This window comes from Giraffa tippelskirchi, chromosome 10, assembly GCF_054371585.1.
Source record: "Giraffa tippelskirchi isolate mGirTip1 chromosome 10, T2T-mGirTip1v1.2.pri, whole genome shotgun sequence".
Lineage (NCBI taxonomy): Eukaryota > Metazoa > Chordata > Mammalia > Artiodactyla > Giraffidae > Giraffa > Giraffa tippelskirchi.
This window is the reverse complement of record NC_137284.1, coordinates 109241350-109259423: the sequence shown is the minus strand read 5'-3', so window position 1 is coordinate 109259423 and position 18074 is coordinate 109241350. Positions and strand designations below refer to the sequence as shown.

At 42.0% G+C, this 18074-nt stretch overlaps 1 protein-coding gene across 3 annotated transcripts in view; it reads left to right on the top strand.

The window, feature by feature from the left end:
• FKBP9 (FKBP prolyl isomerase 9) overlaps positions 1-18074 on the top strand; it is a 42711-nt gene that overhangs the window by 21136 nt on the left and 3501 nt on the right. For all 3 annotated transcript variants that reach the window (XM_081533605.1, XM_081533604.1, XM_081533603.1), the window contains 4 exons: positions 3616-3761; positions 11485-11671; positions 15123-15268; positions 16824-16987. In XM_081533605.1, the coding sequence (XP_081389731.1) occupies positions 3616-3761; positions 11485-11671; positions 15123-15268; positions 16824-16987 (643 nt within the window). The remainder of the gene's footprint in view (positions 1-3615; positions 3762-11484; positions 11672-15122; positions 15269-16823; positions 16988-18074) is intronic.

The following is an 18074-nucleotide window of genomic DNA, read 5'->3' as shown; positions in this document are numbered from 1 at the left end:
ATTAGTCATCCAGAAACATTACAGAAGAATTTTTATATGGTGTAATTTTATTTGCATAATTCATTTTTCCTGCTCCTAGGATCCCTTCTTTTAAATTTTTCATTTGATTTTTTGGAAAAAGGCAATAGTTACATTGTTCAAAATTAAAACAAAATATGCATTAAGATATGTTGTATTAATCATCCCTGCCAACCTTACATCCCCCTCTCCACAAGCCACTTAGAGTTAACCACTTTTATTAATAAGTTTCTTTTCTTATTCTTCAAATGTGTGGATTTTTTTTCTAATGCAGATATAATCAAATACAATTGTTATATTATTAATATCTTCTCCCTTTTTAGAATATAGTGTATAGAATACTATATGCATACACATATAACATTATGCATTATATATCCATACATAATATAATGCTATGTACTATATGCACTATTCTGCTTCTTGCTTTTTTTCACTTTGGGACTTTTTCCATATTAATGCATCAAGAGAACTCATTTTTTGTCTATGTAGTGAATTGGATGAACATACCATATTTATTTAACCATTCCCCACTGATGACATTGAGTTGTTTTTATTCTTTTTCTATCAAAAAACAATTCAGTGTGTGTGTATCTGTGTGTGTGTGCACATGTGTGTGATTAATCACATATGAGCTTGGTTCTGTCTTTTATTCCTTGGAATTATATTTCTAGTTGAAAGGCCATTTTCCTAGTAGATACCAGATTTCTTCCCTTATTAATGGAACCACAGTATTCTTAGGTTTCAAACAGATTTCCATTTTAGTATACTGGGATCTAACTCATCCTAAGAGCTAAGTAATATTTCATTATAAAGATTTGCCTTAATTTAGTAATCAATCCTCATTGTTTTCTACCTTTTGATGTTCTAAGTAGAGCTGCAGTACTTACTTTTGTAGTAAAATCTTAAATAATATAATTGTTTCCTTAGGATAAATGTCTAGAAGAATCTCTAGATCTAAGGTTATGTGTATTTTTACAGCTTTTGTTTTTTTTTGTTTTTTTTTTTTGCATTTTATTTTTATTTTTATTTTTTTTATAAATTTATTTATTTTAGTTGGGGGCTAATTACTTTACAATATTGTAATAGTTTTTGCCATAGATTGACATGAATCAGCCATGGGTTTACATGTGTTCCCCTTCCTGGACCCCCCACCCACCTCCCTCCCCATCCCATCCTTCTGGATCATCCCATTGCCCCGTTTTTACAGCTTTTGACATAACTTCCAAGCTATCCTCAAGGAAGGTTTTACATCACTAAGAGTACCCCATTCCTTGCAAACTCAGCAACATTGGGTATCATTTATAAATTATCTTTGCTAATTTATAGGAGAAAAATAGAATTTTATAATTTTAACCTGAATTTCTTTGATTGCTATTAAGGTTGAAATTCTTTCAAATATTTATCGACTATTTGGATATTTTCTTTTGCAATTTACCTGTTTGTGTCTTTTGCCTGTTTTTATATTGAGGATATTGGTATTTGTCCTTTTCTTATTCATTTAGATCTTGATACTTTAAAGATATTAACTCTTTTATGGTTGCATATTGTTGAAGGCATATTGCTTATTTATTTGCATTTTAATTTTGGTTATTGTGATTTTTGATCTGTTTTAAATATAACCTTTTATATTGTTAAATGCATTCCACATCTACTTTATGGCTTCCTTTAATCTTATATAAATTCTTACATATATATATATATATATATATATGTATATTGTTTTGGATACTTTTCTAAAAGTCTCTCCCCTCACCTAGGGTATATAAATATTTACCTGTATTTTCCTCATGCCCTTCTAATTGTTTTATTTTTTTATCCTTTAAAATATTCTCTATTAGAATTTTTATTTGAGAAACTATTGTGTTCTTATTGTATAAGTGAAACAATGCAAAGATATTTAGTAAAATGTAATAATTTCACATCAACCCCTTCCATTTTCACCACTTGAGGCAAATATTAAAAACCTTCCACAGACTCTCTCCATGCTTGTAAACTCTTTCATGTTTAGATCTTTAATCCATCTGGAATTTATTGTGGTGTTCAGTATGACCATAAGGATCTAAATGTTTTTTTCCAGATGGTTAGCTAGTTTTTCCAACACTATTGAATAACTGTCTTTTCCTCACTCATCTAAAATCTGACATTTATTATGTACTAAATTCTTATATACATTTTGGGTCTTTGTCTAGAATTTTTATCCCTTTCCAGTGATCTAGTTGTTATTCCTGGGCCACTATCACACCTTTAGCTATTGTACCTTTTCAATTTGTATGATAGAGAATATTCTTTTTCTTTTTAGACATCATTTTTTCCTATTAAGTGATACATTGACATGATTTAAAATTCTAGAGGTATAAAAGGATAAACAATGAAGAATTTTCCCCCTCTCCTTGACCATCAACCTCCTAGTTCCCCTCTTCACAGGGAACTAGTGTGATGAATTTAATAGGTCTTCCATTCATATACAATGAAATACCGATAATTATGTAGACAACCTGCTTTCTGGGTGAGGAGAATCACTTGATACTATCATTTCTTCATGCCCTGTGGCTCTGTGGTCCCTGAGGGGTGTTGAGAAGGAAGAGCCCCTCACAGCTCTGCCTTTTCATCTCCCTTGCACCACTGCTGGCCATTCTCTCTGAGGCCATCATCCTTGGGCTGTGTTTGATGAAGTGACACTGATAGTGAACTGGCTCTTTCAGGACAAGCTTTTTGCCACATCTGTGCCATGTAAGGGTGGGTAATGGGCACAGATCATTGCAGTTCAATTTGGTAGCAGACCTGACATATGAAGTTTTATTATTTTATTCTGGAATCATCAGGCTTTGGGAAATTTATCCCTGTTCTCTCTGAACTCATAGTGTAATCAGAACCAGAGAGGTTGGATCTCTCCACTGAGCGGAATGCTTGGGTCTCCTGCCAGAGGCATTGAGAAAGGCAGGTACTCACCAGGAGGTGGCTTGATGAACAGCAATTACAGCAGGGAGGGTTCATCCAGGCCTTGGTGGAGACGGGAGAGTTAAACTGCTCTCAGTACATACACTACTTTTCTGGCAGTCCAAATATTCATGTCTCACATAAACAGGTGTTCTCCTCTTTAGAGAAATTCTTAATTTCTTTTTAATTTTTTTCCCTTATTTGGCTTTCCTTTGAAACTTTAAATTAGAGTAATAGAAGACTTTAAAACTTCTAAATAAAACTGTTTACAAGAGCTAACAGAAAAATTATTTGTTTCTGTTAAGGACCCCTTGATGCTTTTTTCATTGACTAAACATGGTCCCCAGAGTACAGTCCTGTTTCCATTAGCTACATTCCTGCATGGTTGCTTCTTGTAACCTGCATCCAATTCATACTCTGACTAAAGTCAAGTGCTGGAGGGCTTCTTTCCATGAGCATTTCTTCTGGAAGCAGCTCCCACGCTGTGTGTGGACCCTTGTTCACCATTTCAGGGGAGCACGTTTCTTGGCTTGTCCTCCAGCTCTAGGGTGCACCCCACCTCTGGTCTGGAGACCTCCGCGCTCTGGATGCTTCATGGTGCCGACTCCACAGCAGCTGCGGCGTCCCTTGTGATCAAGCTCTCTTCCTCTTTCCCAGCTACTCGCGGAACCGCACTTTTGACACATACATTGGGCAGGGCTACGTGATTCCTGGGATTGATGAAGGTTTACTTGGTGTCTGCATCGGAGAGAAGCGGAGGATCGTGGTCCCTCCTCACCTGGGGTACGGTGAGGAAGGAAGAGGTGAGCTCTGGGTGCCTTCTAGGGTAAACTGAGCAGCACTAACTGCTGCTTCCACAGTGCTTGGAATAGGGCCCCTTGAGAGCCAAAGCATAGAAGCTAAAGTCCAGCCTCAGACTTGAATGCTCAGATATAACTCTGGTTTCTAGAGGTGCTCTGGCCTTTCTCCTTGTTCCCCTTGCCCATTTTCCTTTTGGAAAATTTAAATCTATGTCAGAGTTGAAAGAACTGTGCAGTGAACTCCACTTAGATTCACCAGTTGTTAACATCTTGCTATGTATTTATTTTTTCTGTATGTGTAAAACTATATTTTCTCTTTGTTGAGCTATTTGAAAGTAAATGCCAACTCTCGCTTCTTGTGTTGAAGTATATTTGACGTATAACATTGTGTGCATTTAAGGTGTACGTGCTATTTTGATACGTTTATATATTGTAATGTGATTGCCATTGTAGTGATAATTAGCACCTCTATCATGGTTAGTGTTCAGCTGCTCAGTTGTGTCCGACTCTTTGCAACCCCATGGACTGTATAGCCTGCCAGGTTCCTCTGGCCATGGGATTTCCCAGGCAACAATACTGGAATGGGTTGCCATTTCCTACTCCAGGGGATCTTCCCAACTTAGGGATTAAACCTGACCCAGGGATCAAACCTGAGTCTCCTGCATTAGCAGGCAGATTCTTTACCACTGAGCCACCTGGGAAGCCCTTCTGTCATGGTATATAGTTACTATTTTTTGGGGGGGTTTTGGATAATTGATAATGAGCAAGTTTGATGATTATAATGTTGTTGTCTGTATTTGTTATACTGTGCATTATATTTTGGTTTTTGTTTTTAACTTTATTGAAATATGCCATAAAATTCACCTATTTTTAAGTATACAACTCAATGACTTTTAGTAAATGTATTGAGATGTGCAGTTATCACATTAATCCAGTTTTAGAATATTTGTCACCCAAAGAGCAAACTTTTTAAAAAAATCACACAGATAATATATGTTGACTTTAGAAAAAGAAAACAGAGCTCATCAACAACAAAAATTTCCCATAGTCTCACCAGCCAGGAATAACCATTATTAATGTGGTAGATGGAATACTAGCCCCAAAGACATGCATGTCCTAATCTGCAGAACATGTGAATATACTACTTTACATGGTAAAAGAGACTTTGCAGATATAATTAAGGTGAGGGTCTTGAGATGAGGTTATCCTGGATCATCCAGATGGCCTTAATGTACTTCCTAGGATCTTTGTAAGAGACCAGAGAGAGGAGAAAATGCTAGGCTGCTGACTGAGAAGATGGAGAAAGGGGCCACAAGCCGAGGAAGGAGGGTGATCTTGAGAAGCTTGAAAGATGGGGAAATAGATTCTCCCCTGAAACCTCCAAAAGAAACACGTCCCTGCCAATATCTTCAGTTTAGACTTTTACCCTTGAGTTATCAGAATACATTTCTGTTGTTTTAAGCCACCAAGTTTGTGGTAATTTGTTACAGCAGCATTAGGAAACTAATACAAGCATAAATGGTTGTATACTTCTATATCTTGAGTATATGTGAATCTGTATCAGTAAAAGGAAATACATATCCATTTACACTAATAAATACTGACAAAATTGTGATCATCTACACATATTACTTTGTAATTTCTCTTTACCTAATTTGTTGTGAACAATGTTTTATGCCAACAGGTTGCATAGAATTTTAATGGTTGCATACTATTCCAAACCATATTTCCTTTCTTTTTTTCTAATATACCATGTTTTGCTAACTTAGGAATAGTTGATGCAGTATTATTTTGCTTTTGTGTTCTTTTTTCTGGCTGGCTGTACACATTCATTTTGTTAACCCGCTTCTGACTTCTACTACTGTAACATATGGATTTCAGAATTTTCCCAGTAGGATTTGTTTGAAAGGTCTAAGAAGCCCCACGTTGGTTGGAAACTAGGGTGTACCATGGAGAAATATTTTTTTCCGTAACTTAAATTTATTTTATAAAGCCACAAGAAATCACAGCTTATGATCTTAAGATCATTCAACAGGCCTCACTTCCTGTCCTGTTTGTCTAGTGTCTTGATGCTCTATTTTTTGTATCATGTAAATGTCTGTGCTGTACTAAGTCACTTCAGTCGTGTCCAAATCTGTGCAACCCTGTGACTGCAGCCTTCCAGGCTCCTCTGTCTGTGGGACTCTCCAGGCAAGAATACTTGAGTGAGTTGCTATGCCCTCCTCTGGCATCTTTCCGACCCAGGGATTGAACCCGCAGCTCCTACACCTCCTGCACTGCAGGTAGATTCTTTACTGCTGAGCCATCAGGGAAGCCCCATGTAAATGTCTACTTCTAGACAAATACCTACAGGAATAGACAAATACTTTCAGAGTACCCTGTTTTGTTATGCCCTTAGAACGAATTCTTCCTTTCCCTAAGAAGAATATGCTGATGGAAAACATTTGGTCAAATTATTTTTCTCCATTTGACTTTCTCTCAAGTATGAGGTAGTTTTGCAAAGAATTATATAAAGTTCTGGGAAGCATTTGAAGTCTCATAAATTTTCCGGGCATGAGGCTACTTCACCCTGAATCATGTATTGCCACAGAGGGAGGGGCACCCTGGCAAGTAACACCCAGGTGCTGTTGCACAGGATCTGTCTCTGACCTGTTGGTTAACGAGTGCCTCTAGCCTTCTGCAGGATTTGCACAGGACCTAACGCTAATCACGGAGGGACTGACCTCAGAAGGGTGTCAGGACACAGAGGAAGTCTGTGGCTTCCTTACCACATACCACAGGGTTGGGAGTATTTGTGGAAGGAAGAAATGATGGGCTCTTCATGGGTTCTCCAACTCATCAGCATTTCATTTTGTTGCAGTTATGTTCTCTTACAGGGTTGATGGAGGGGAGGGGGCAGGCCTTCTGTAAAGGCTCTGGCCCTGTTTGCTGTCTGCTTTGTTCCATGGAGTTCAGCCCTAAATTTAGAGCACCTAGATATGTTCCCAACTCTGAAGTGGAGAATAAATTCTACTTCAGGGTTGTGGAAGCATCACTTCCTCAATGGTTTTCTGCCCACCAACTTCCACATTGCCTTTTTTTTTTTAATTGGAGGATAATTGTTTTATAATGTTTATTAGTTTCTGCTGTACAACAGCATGAATCAGCTATTAGTATACATACATATATCTCCCCTTCTCTTGAGCACATTTTCTTTTAAGCACTCTTTTTAAAAAGTTAAAAGAAGCTAATGTTTGACCCATACTCTCAAAGACTTCTCATATATGGGATTCCCTCATGGCTCAGACGGTAGAGCGTCTGCCTACAATGCCAGAGACCCGGGTTCGATCCCTGGAGAAGGAAATGGCAACCCACTCCAGTACTCCTGGAGCTCATTCAAACTTCGAAACAGTTCTCAGTTAAGAACACAAGGGCCAAAGAGGTTGAGTCATTTGCCGGAGGCCACAATAGCTAATTAGCATGGAGCTGAATTGGACCCAGGGCGGAGGGGAAGAATGCCTTTCCTTTAGGCTGTGACTAGTTGATACCCATATGTGGAGAACTGAGGACTCCAACCAGAAGTCCCAGAGCTCTCAGAGGAAACCCATGCTTCCAAGGAGTCGCCGAGCTTCCTTCTGGCCCAAAGTGCCAGTCGGCTTTATTTTGTGTCATAGATGTCTCTTCTTCAGGAGGCTTATCTAGTGGAGAAAGTTGACGACTACTTTTCTGCATTGGTTATGGGTTTATTCAGAGAGGAGGCTGGTGCCATAATGAAAAGCTGGATTTCAAGTTTGCTGGTAATGGGGAGGAAAATCATTTCCTCTAAACTTCTAGGTTCTTTTGGCTAGTCTAAGAATTAAATTGATATGAGACAGATTAACAGGAGAAAATCAAAGTTTAAGGACATGTATATATGGAAGAAATCTAGGGAAACTGAGTAACTCACCAAAATGTCTGAAGCCCTCGCCTTAAACATCACCTTTAGCTAAAGACAGAAGATGTTGGGCATAGTGTTTTCAGACTTAAAAGGGAGCAAGGTGATTGACCTGGAGAAGGAAAAGCAAGTGTTAGGTATACAGATATTTGTTGGGCCACACAGACATTGGGACCTGAGAGAAATTTTAACTAACAGACTTTGCTAGTTTCCTCCCTGTCTACACACCTAACTCATACTGTATGTAGTTATCTATGGTGATAGCTCCCCACCTCCCTTACCCCTGAACAGGTCCTCTATCTACATTCCTTAGGCAGTTAAGTAGGAGATAAAAAGGAGGGTTTTTGTTTGAGTCTTTTGGGTCTTGCTCTCAACTTGAAATAATCCACATGTCAAAGAGATGTTTTGGGGTGGTAAATTTTGCTCCCCTACACTGGGGAGAAGGGACCACCATTTCTAGGGGGAACTGTCATCAGGTTGGCTCATCATCAGTTACTAGGGAAACCAGCATCTGGCACAGGCCACGCATGTAGGCAGTTACTGATTAAGCGCTGTGATTGAGAGAACTGGACAGTGATGTGAGTGAAGCAGGAATTGGTCAAGCAGGGGCAGTACAGAGAGCAAGAGGTCAGCCATCTTGAATGTAGTTCAGTCATACACTTGGCACAGGGAGGCTAAATTTGCATTGGCCTGATGCCGTCAGGTCCTTGTCCCTTTCTGGGCTTCGTCCGCATGCTTTCTTCAGAGAAGTTAATGGAGCTGCTCAAGATGCAGCTTTCTTTTCCACCAATCTCCTACACCACCATGGCCTGCACCCTGGTCCTCTTCATGGAGATGTTGTTCAGTCGCTCAGTCATGTCCAACTCTTTGTGACCCCGTGAACTGCAGCACGCCAGGCTTCCCTGTCCTTCAGTATCTCTTGGAGTTTGCTCAGATTCATGTCTCTTGAGTCAGTGATGCTATCTAACCATTTCATCCTCTGCTGCCCTCTTCTCCTTTTGCCTTCAATCTTTCCCAGCATCAGGGTCTGTTCCTTGCTTGATTCTTTGCATCAGGTAGTCACAATACTGGAGCTTCAGCTTCAGCATCAGTCCTTCCAATGAATATTCAGGGTTGATTTCCTTTAGGATTGACTGGTTTGATCTCCTTGCAGTCCAAGGGACTCTCAAGAGTCTTCTCCAGCACCACGATTCAAGGACTTCCTAAATAGCATCAGCTGCTTACTTACAGACCATTTAGCACAGTGTTCCTTAAACTTGTCTGCCCCTTAGAGGGGCAAAACAAAACAACACAAAACCCCTGGGAAACAAAACAAAACAATACTATGCCTGGCACCACTCTAGTTCAGCTGTTCTCAAATGTTGGCGCATATAACAGAAGAGAATCACTTGACAGCCAAAAGATTACAGAACCAAAGGTGCTGCATGGGAAAAGTCCTGGCCCTTTGTGTTTTCACCAAATTCTCCAGGACATCCTGATAGCACCCAAGACCAAGACAAACCACTGCACTAGATAAGCTAAATCTGAATCTTAGAGGAGCACCCAGGTGATTTTTTTTTTCAGGTCATCATGATTTTTTCTTTTATTCCGTGAATGTGGTGAATTACGTTAATTTTTATTGTGGTAAAATGTACATATTTACCATTTAAACACTTCTTTAAGTTTACAGTTCTGTGCCATTGAATATATTCACAGTGTGGTATAACCGTCACCATTGTCTACACCCAGAACTTTTCCGTCATCCCAAACTCTCCATTACCCTCTCTCCCTCCAGCCCGTGGGAACCATCCTTCTACTTTCTGTCTCCATGAGTTTGCCTATTCCAGGTGTCTCATATAATTGAAAACATACAATATTTTTCTTGCTGTGTTGGAGCATAATGTTTTCAAGGTTCATTCCCAGTCAATTATAAGGGGTAACCAAGATTGAGGAACCACTAAGATGGCTCCAGAGCCACTCACCTCTGTTAGTGTGTCCTGTTTCCTGCAGAGAGCTGCCATTGACTCTGGTTTCTGAGCACCTTCCTATGGCAGTTTGCAGTACCTGGTTCCTATGGAAAAGATCCTGCATCCTGTTACTGCTCATATCAGCAAGTCCATATCACTAGTGAATATCAGGCACCTGTGTTCTGCTGTAGATGCACAAGCTTCTCTAATTACACCTTGGTAACTTTCGGCAAGTGTCTAAACCTGTGCCTTGGTTTCCTCATCTGTAGGTTGGGAATATATGATTATAATGAAAATTAAATAAACTAATACATCTAAAGCACTTATAAGAGTGCCTGGTACTTAACAAGCACCTACCCATTAAGTGTGTGTTAGAGAGAAAGCAGACAAAAAACAGAAAAGTACATGGTGGGGGTGTTAGGAGTTGGAAGATCTGTGGGGTGAGGAGGGGCTGTTGATGTTCACATATCTCTACTGAATTCTGTTGATAGCTGTGTTATTTTCTTGAACAAGTTATATATGAGTTGGTTTGCTTGTCTGAAAAATGCTAATGAAAATATTACACATTCTTGATTCTAAGTATTACTGTTTACAAATCTTTTACATGTGAATTCTGAAATGATTTGGGAAATGTGGTTAACAACTGATGCCTCCCTAGAAGCTGTCATTAAATTCACGCAGGAACTGCTGTTCCTGAATTTGTGATAATATTTACCCAACAAGGTTGCTGCAGAAATTTAATAAGAGAATGTATGTGAAAAGTGTTTTGTAAAGTGTAAAACGGGCTTCCCAGGTGGTGCTAGTGGTAAAGGACCTGCCTGCCATTGCAGGAGATGTAAGAGATGTGGGTTCAATCCCTGGATCGGAAGATCCCCTGGAGGAGAGCATGGCTACCCACTCCAGTATTCTTGCCTGGAGTATCCCGTGGGCAGAGCAGGGTGGCAGGGTATGGCTCATTGGGTCACAAAGAGTCAGACACGACTGAAGTGATTTAGCGCACACACACACACACACACACACACACACACACACACACAGTGTAAAACATTATTCACAGATGTGAGATAATGTTCTCAAAAGTGGAAGTGCAATAACTTTGTATAGAACAGGACGGGTCATAAAGCACCTTGTGAACTGTTAGATGTAGTATATCTTAAGGGGTGTATATGGGCCAGTTTTAACTAGGTGTTTCCCCCCCATGATGCTGATGCTGGGAAAGACACTGATGCTGGGAAAGATTGAAGGCAGGAAGAGAAGGGGACGACAGAGGATGAGATGGTTGGATGGCATCACCGACTCAATGGACATGAGTGTGAGCAAGTTCCGGAAGTTGGTGATGGACAGGGAAGCCTGGCATACTGTAGTCCACGGGATCGCAAAGAGTTGGACACAACTCAGCGACTAAAATGAACTTTCCCCCATGAAGTTACTGTTGGTTTTGTTTCTCTTGAGCAGTGGTAGGACACTAAAGTGATTTTCATTCTATAACTGATTTTCTTATCTCACCTCTTCTAGCAGGAGCAGGGCAAGTGTTAATTCAGCTGAGCTTTAGTTTTCTCATCTCTGATGAACTTAGCTGTAAGTCTTTCAGGCTTAACCATTCCTTGGGGCAGTAGTGCAGTGTCTTGACTTTTAGTCCAAACTATGCCTGACTGTGGACCCTGGACAAATCTGTGCTTCAGTTTCCCCATCTATAAAACTGAGTTAGTTTACATTTTAACAGCCCTTCTAGCTTTGTTCTTCCAGCATCCCTAGGATGACACAGCTGGGTCCCTGTGTTTCTCACTGAGGTCTCTGAGGAATACCTGGTGACACCGGGGGGTCAGGTGTGCTGCTACAATTCTAATTGCCTGTGTCTGTCCTCTAGGGAACATCCCTGGCTCGGCCGTGCTGGTGTTTGACATCCACGTGATTGACTTTCACAACCCTTCAGACTCCATCAGCATCACCTCCCACTACAAGCCCCCTGACTGCTCAGTGCTGAGTAAGAAAGGGGATTACCTCAAGTATCACTACAATGCCTCGCTTCTGGACGGGACCCTGCTGGATTCCACGTAAGGGCAGCGGGGATTGGTGGGGTGTGAGCCTGGTGGGTAACAGTCGGTATTCCCATGGCCCCCCTTTTCTTTTCCCCAGACACTCATTGAGGGCTTTTATTTTCATGCCTTTTGCACTGTGTATCTTAAGTGTATATCACTACTCCGGTATATTGTTCTAAGAGTTCCCTCTGAACAGTCTCATCTTCTCCCCTTGAAACTGTCTGAAAAGATCTCGTAACTACTGTCTTTAAAAATTAACCCACAGATAAAATCCAAACTCCAAAGTCTCTCTGGAGGCACATGAGGCCCTCTTGTCAGCTCTGTTCTGCCTCACCAGTCTCATCTTCTGCTGAAGTCCATCTTCCACCCCCCAGGGGTGCCATGTGCTGTGGTGCAGGATGTGCACTGCTTTCATCCTTCCTTCTGGCCAACTTCTGCCCTGGTCTAAAGTGCCTTCCCTTTTCACAAGGTCTTTGCCTAGTTCCTAGGAAGAATCAACTGTTCTCAATTCTGTAGTCTCATAATGTTTTATGTATTACTTGCCTTTTAGTTGGGGGCTTCTTAGGTGGCTCAGCGGTAAAGAATTCGCTTGCCAATGCAGGAGACACAGGAGACACGGGTTTGATCCCTGGGTCAGGAAGATCCCCTGGAGGAGGAAATGGCAACCCACTCCAGCATTCTCTCCTGGGAAATCCCATGGACAGAGGAGCCTGGTGGGCTATAGTTCATGGAGTCACTAAGAGTTGGACACAACTTAGAGACTGAGCATGCACACACACCTTATAGTTGTTTTTCTTTCTATCACTGTTGCTGGTCTGAACACCTTAGATAATCAACATGTTTATTCATCTTTTTACTCCTTACACTTAGCCCAGAACATAACACAAAGGAAGTATTTTATGAATGTTAATTGAGATGAATCTAAAACCATATTACTAGGAATCAACAGTGTATACTAGTATCATGCAGGTAAAAGGAGCTTTGCTCCTTACGTGTCTGAATCTTTAGATTATCTATAAAAGTGAAAGTTGCTCAGTCATGTCCAACTCTGCGACCCCATGGACTGTAGCCTGCCAGACCCCTCTGTCCATGGAATTCTCCAGGCCAGACTACTGGAGTGGGTAGCTGTTCCCTTCTCCAGGGGATCTTCCCAACCCAGGGATCAAACCCAGGTCTCCTGCATTACAGGTGGACTCTTTACCATCTGAGCCAAGGTAATATGCTGTTCTCTTTGGGAAGGAAACATTTTCAGCCTTTCTTTGTGTCTCCATATAAGTACATCCATTTTTGTACTGAGCCTGGCTTAGAATCCTAAGTTTAGTCTTGAGGAGAAAGAACAGCTTCATATAAATATGTGCTACTGCATTTATTCTAGATGGAGAGGGTCTTATCTCCTTTTCACCCATCTCTTTGTCTTCTAGCCTCAGGTGACAGAGTGTGGCCAGGTTTGGAGAGCTTGAGGGACATACTCCTCAGCGCATTCTCTCTGATGCTGTGAGACCTAAAGCATTTAATGTATTTCATCAGATCTAAAATGTGTTGGTTGTTAGAAGCATCATTTTATGTATCTCAAGAAACTAAGAACGCTGTCAAAAAATAACAACATGATGTCTGTTGTAAGATGTATCCCAAATCAGGAGATATTAAAATGTGAAAAAATTTGCATTATAGAATCAATGAAATATGCTGTAGCTCCTGAGGCCCAGATTTACAGGAGAATCTAGCTTACAACAAACCTCACTGCACTAATGATTAGAAGCTTATGGAGGACAGTGGGGAAGAAGCATGGCTTGGATTTGTTCTGGGTTCAGTGAGTTAGTTGTGCATGGGAAAACAAGGTTAGGACAGCCTGTAAGGCCGATGGCCAGCTGTCATTGCTGAGGCTAACGTTCCTATTCTTGTTGGTGCTCCTACAGCTTTGGAAAGGGGAAGTGGGGGTGGGAAATGAACAAAGGAATTTCTTCTTTGGTGGATCAGGATGTGCGGCTCTTGTGGGGTGGGGGAATCCGTCTTCCTGCTTCTGAGGCGTGTTTGGCGGACGCACAACATTCTTACAGAGCATGCAAGAGCCACGTGACGCTCCTTCCTCTTCCCAGAGACTCCATTCTGAACCACTGGAGTCATTTGTGTCACATGTACATTGACACGAAAGGGCAGTGTCTGGGCATCCCTGCGGGTCTCTTCTGGGTGGAAGTTTCAGAGCAACAGGGTTGTGGGAAGTGCAGCAGGAGAAGGCTTACCTGTGTGTGGGAGGAGCTTCTTCTGGAGGATGGGATCTGGTCCCACCCCAAGCCCACGTGGGCTCTATTAACAGATTGGCAGGTGCTGCTGTTGTTGCTCATTGATCGGGACTGGGAGAGTCTGTGATGGACGGGAGAGAGGGGAACGTGGGTGGAGAGCCAGAGAAGGCTGCCTGTAGGCAGGAAGCAGGAAGCTTGCACCGAATGGGAAGCCGGGAATACACAGAAGGAATGTGGAGAATGTCTGAGACACAAACTGGCAAATCAAAAATAAAAGGATGACTTGAGGGAAAAGAATGAGCTGGGTTTTCAGAGATGACAGGTAAAAACAAGTTACTTGCTTAGAGGGTTCTCTTCATGTGTGTTGAAACTGGGCTTGGAAAAGAATAAACACTTGCTATTTGATAACTTAGTGAGTTCTTGCATATTCTGTAAGATTTTGAAACCCAATAGTCCCATGGGAAGTTGCCCAGGGTCCCTGGAGAGAGGCAGTGTGAGGGCACCTCTGTGCTGCTGACAAAGGAGGGGTTGTGTTGGGGTAGGACAGAGGACGAGCCCTCCCTGAGACCTGGGGCCAAGGCATCCAGGGTGCTGGAACTGGCTTGTTTCCTTTTCACCCCAGGTAGGACAGATGCAAACGCTGCTTTGGCCCTGCGCCCGCGGGGGGCTAGGAAGCCTGAGAACGGGAGATGACCAAAGGGGCGATACCTCCCTTGTTGTCACCACCTGGTGATGGATATCAAGGGGGCACCAAGATAGCCAGGAGGCGTTTCTTCTTTGGATTTGAAGAATATTCCCATTGTTTGCTTTTAGGAAGTGATAGGAATGCATCAATTTGAAAATAGATTTACTTTCAGTACTGATTGAGGTGACTTTTATTTGGATTCCCTTGGGATTTGGGGCATCAAGGCTCATTAAAACCATGGCCCAAATTAACTGTTATTATTCTGGAGTCATAGAGTGTTATAGGCACAAGCATGTTGCACTCTCAAGGCTGTCCATTTATTGAACTCTTGATGCTTGCTCTCCTCCGTGCCAAGCGTATTATTTGCTATTTAGAAGGTCCTGTGCAATAGCTGTTATTATCTCTATTTTATAGATGAGGAAACTGTAAACTTACATTTCTGTCAAATTAAGTAGCAGAACGAGGATTCAGACTCAGGAGGACATGCTCAAGTACCAGTGGGTTGATGGCCTAACCAGAGATTCTTCTGTTTCATTTTCAGGTGGAATTTAGGCAAAACGTATAACATAGTTTTAGGATCTGGACAGGTCGTGTTGGGAATGGATATGGGTCTCAGAGAAATGTGTGTTGGAGAGAAGCGGACCGTGATCATTCCACCCCACCTGGGCTACGGCGAGGCTGGCGTGGGTGAGTCTGTAACAGTAGTAAAAGGCATCTGGGACAGGGTCATTGTTTGTATTTTGTGCTTTTTGAGGTGCTTTATTTAGAACCACAATGTGCTTCTTCCATTTAAAACACCAACCCAGAGAATCTGTGGTTTTTATTCAAGTCTTTAGCATTTTTGTTTCAAGGCCCCATGAATTTGGTGTGAGTGCCATGTTAATGGGATTAAGCAGGGGTTTCTGTGGAAAAACAAAACAAAACACACACACACACAACAAAAACCTTGACTCTTCAAACCCACATGTGGGAAATGTCCCTGAAAGGACTTCCCAGGTGAGCTAGGTGCTCCCTTGGGAAACTGTTTCCTAGGACAGTGGAATGCTGAACCTATAAGCTATTTAAGGAGATTTCCTTGTGAAAAAGATTGGTGTCAAGTTCTGGAAATACTGGCGTTTTGTCACCCTCACAGCTATTATGGTTTGATTCATGATTTTGGCCAAAATGAACCCTCCTCATGGGGGTTGGCAGGAACCCCTTTTTTTTCAGTTCTTGTACTTCTGCTGTCTGGAGATAGAGGAGATGGGAAGTGCTAATTTACAGAAATGATAGGCACTTTGGATTGATTTTTTCAGAAGTTTTAAATAATTGGAGAAGATATACTCTATGCTACTCTTCCCAATCTGAGAAAAAACACTTAGAAATATATATATCCTGTAAGACCATACTCCCATGACATATAATTACAATATATAATTTAAAATAATGCACATTACATTTATTTACAGTCACATACTTATAAGTTATTTTGGGCCCATACTATATATACTGTTCCAGAATTTGTGTTTACAAATCATATCATGGCTCATGATTTTAAGGCATACTGTATTATTCTTAAAGTTCTGTGGTTAAATTTATTCAAAAGTTCTACCATTGTAGTCTCTGCTAGTTGCTTTTAAACTTTTTTTCAGCAAGACACACAGTAAGAATTACATTTTATCTCCCAATTAGTGTTATGCATAAGCATACAATTTATACCTAGTGTATGTATACATATGGGCTTCCCTGGTGGCTCAGTGGTGAAGAACCTGCCAGCCAATGCAGCAGCTGAGGGTTTAATCCCTGCTCCGGGAAGATCCTCTGGAGAAAGAAATGGCAACCCACTCCAGTATTCTTGCCTGGAGAACCCCACGGATAGAAGAGTCTGGTGGGCTACAGTCCATGGGGTCACAAAGAATTGGACACGACTTAGTGACTGAACAACAATAATACGTATAGATTTAGTTTTATATTTATATAATTAAAACTAAGTTTCATAAAACAGTATCTATCCTCTCTATGTATAATGTACTCTGATTTTATTGTCTCTTAATTTAAAAAACGTTGGTAACCATTCTTTAAATTGATTTGAGAATCACTACCTACAGTTTGGAAAAACCACTTGCTGAGGCTGAACTTTTTTGCTGTCACAAGAGATGCCTCCAGCCATGAGGCAGCTGGAGCCTGGGTGCTGGGACGGGGGGCAGAGGGACGTGCTCGCTGCCTTGTCATTAATGCCACCTCCACCCCTGTCCTGTGGCAGATGGAGAAGTGCCCGGCAGTGCCGTGCTGGTGTTTGACATCGAGCTGCTGGAGCTCGTGGCTGGCCTGCCAGAGGGGTACATGTTCGTGTGGAATGGCGAGGTGTCAGCCAACCTCTTTGAAGAGATCGACAAGGATGGTGATGGAGAAGTCCTCCTGGAAGAGGTAACTGACCTTGTTGAATAGAAGTGGGGCCCAAGGAGCTCGGGGAACTCCCTGGGCTGGGGCACCCATCCCGAATGTGAACCCACTCAGAGTGAGGATACTGCTGCTTGCTCCTTGTGATCTGTAAACTGCACGCGCATGTGTCAGGCGCTTGCACACACACACTAAGTCCTCTAAGTCGGAGCTCACAATTCCTCTTTGAAGAAACTGAGGCCCTGAGAAGTTCAGGGGATGATTCCACGGCTCACAGATCTGGACTCAGTTCTTCGTTCCTGGGTGCTCACTGTGGCCTGCATGGTGCTAAGTGTTTTTCACATATATTATCTTGCTTGGTCCTCATGACAGCCATGTGATCACCCCTATTTTTCAGAAGAAAACAGCTGTGCACAGAGAAGGTAAATGGCTTGCCCAAGTTTGCACAGCTGTCCGGTGGTTTGTAGAAGGCTTGCTCACCAAATCCTGTGTTGTTTCTCCTGTATGAGACACCACTTTGTGGAGCTGGGCAAGAGAGTCTTTGTCTTGTCGCAGCTCCGGGGAGTTTCAGGTCTCTGCCTGTTCCCATCTCCTTGTTCAAGGATGTGGCTCCAGCCTTCTCCCCTTCTCTCTTCTATCATACACATTTCCCCAACTACTGGACCATTCCCATTAGCTTAAGAACATGCTGCTGTTTTCCCTTATTGATGCATCTTTCCATTTCTTTTATTTATTTATTTTTTTTGCTTTCTTTACAGCAGAAGCCTCAAGAGTTGTCTGTCCTTCCTGCCTCCAATTCCTTTCCTCCTAATCTCTTTTATACCCAGTGCTGTTGGGTTTTTATCCTTCACGCCACTGAACTTGGTTTCTTGCTCAGGCACTGAACCCAGTGGTCAGTTCTCAAGCTTACTTTAGCACAGCTGTTTCCTTTTTGAGACGCCTTCTTTTCCTGGCTTCCGCCTCACAGTTTCTCCAGGTTCCTTCTGCCTCACTGGTAGCTGCTTCTCCCAGGGGGTTCAGAGTGGAGGGCCCCAGGCTAAGTCCTGAACTTTGCTCTCCTCCTCCTTGACATCATCCCTTAGTGACCTCCTCCCATCCTAAGGCTTTAGCATCT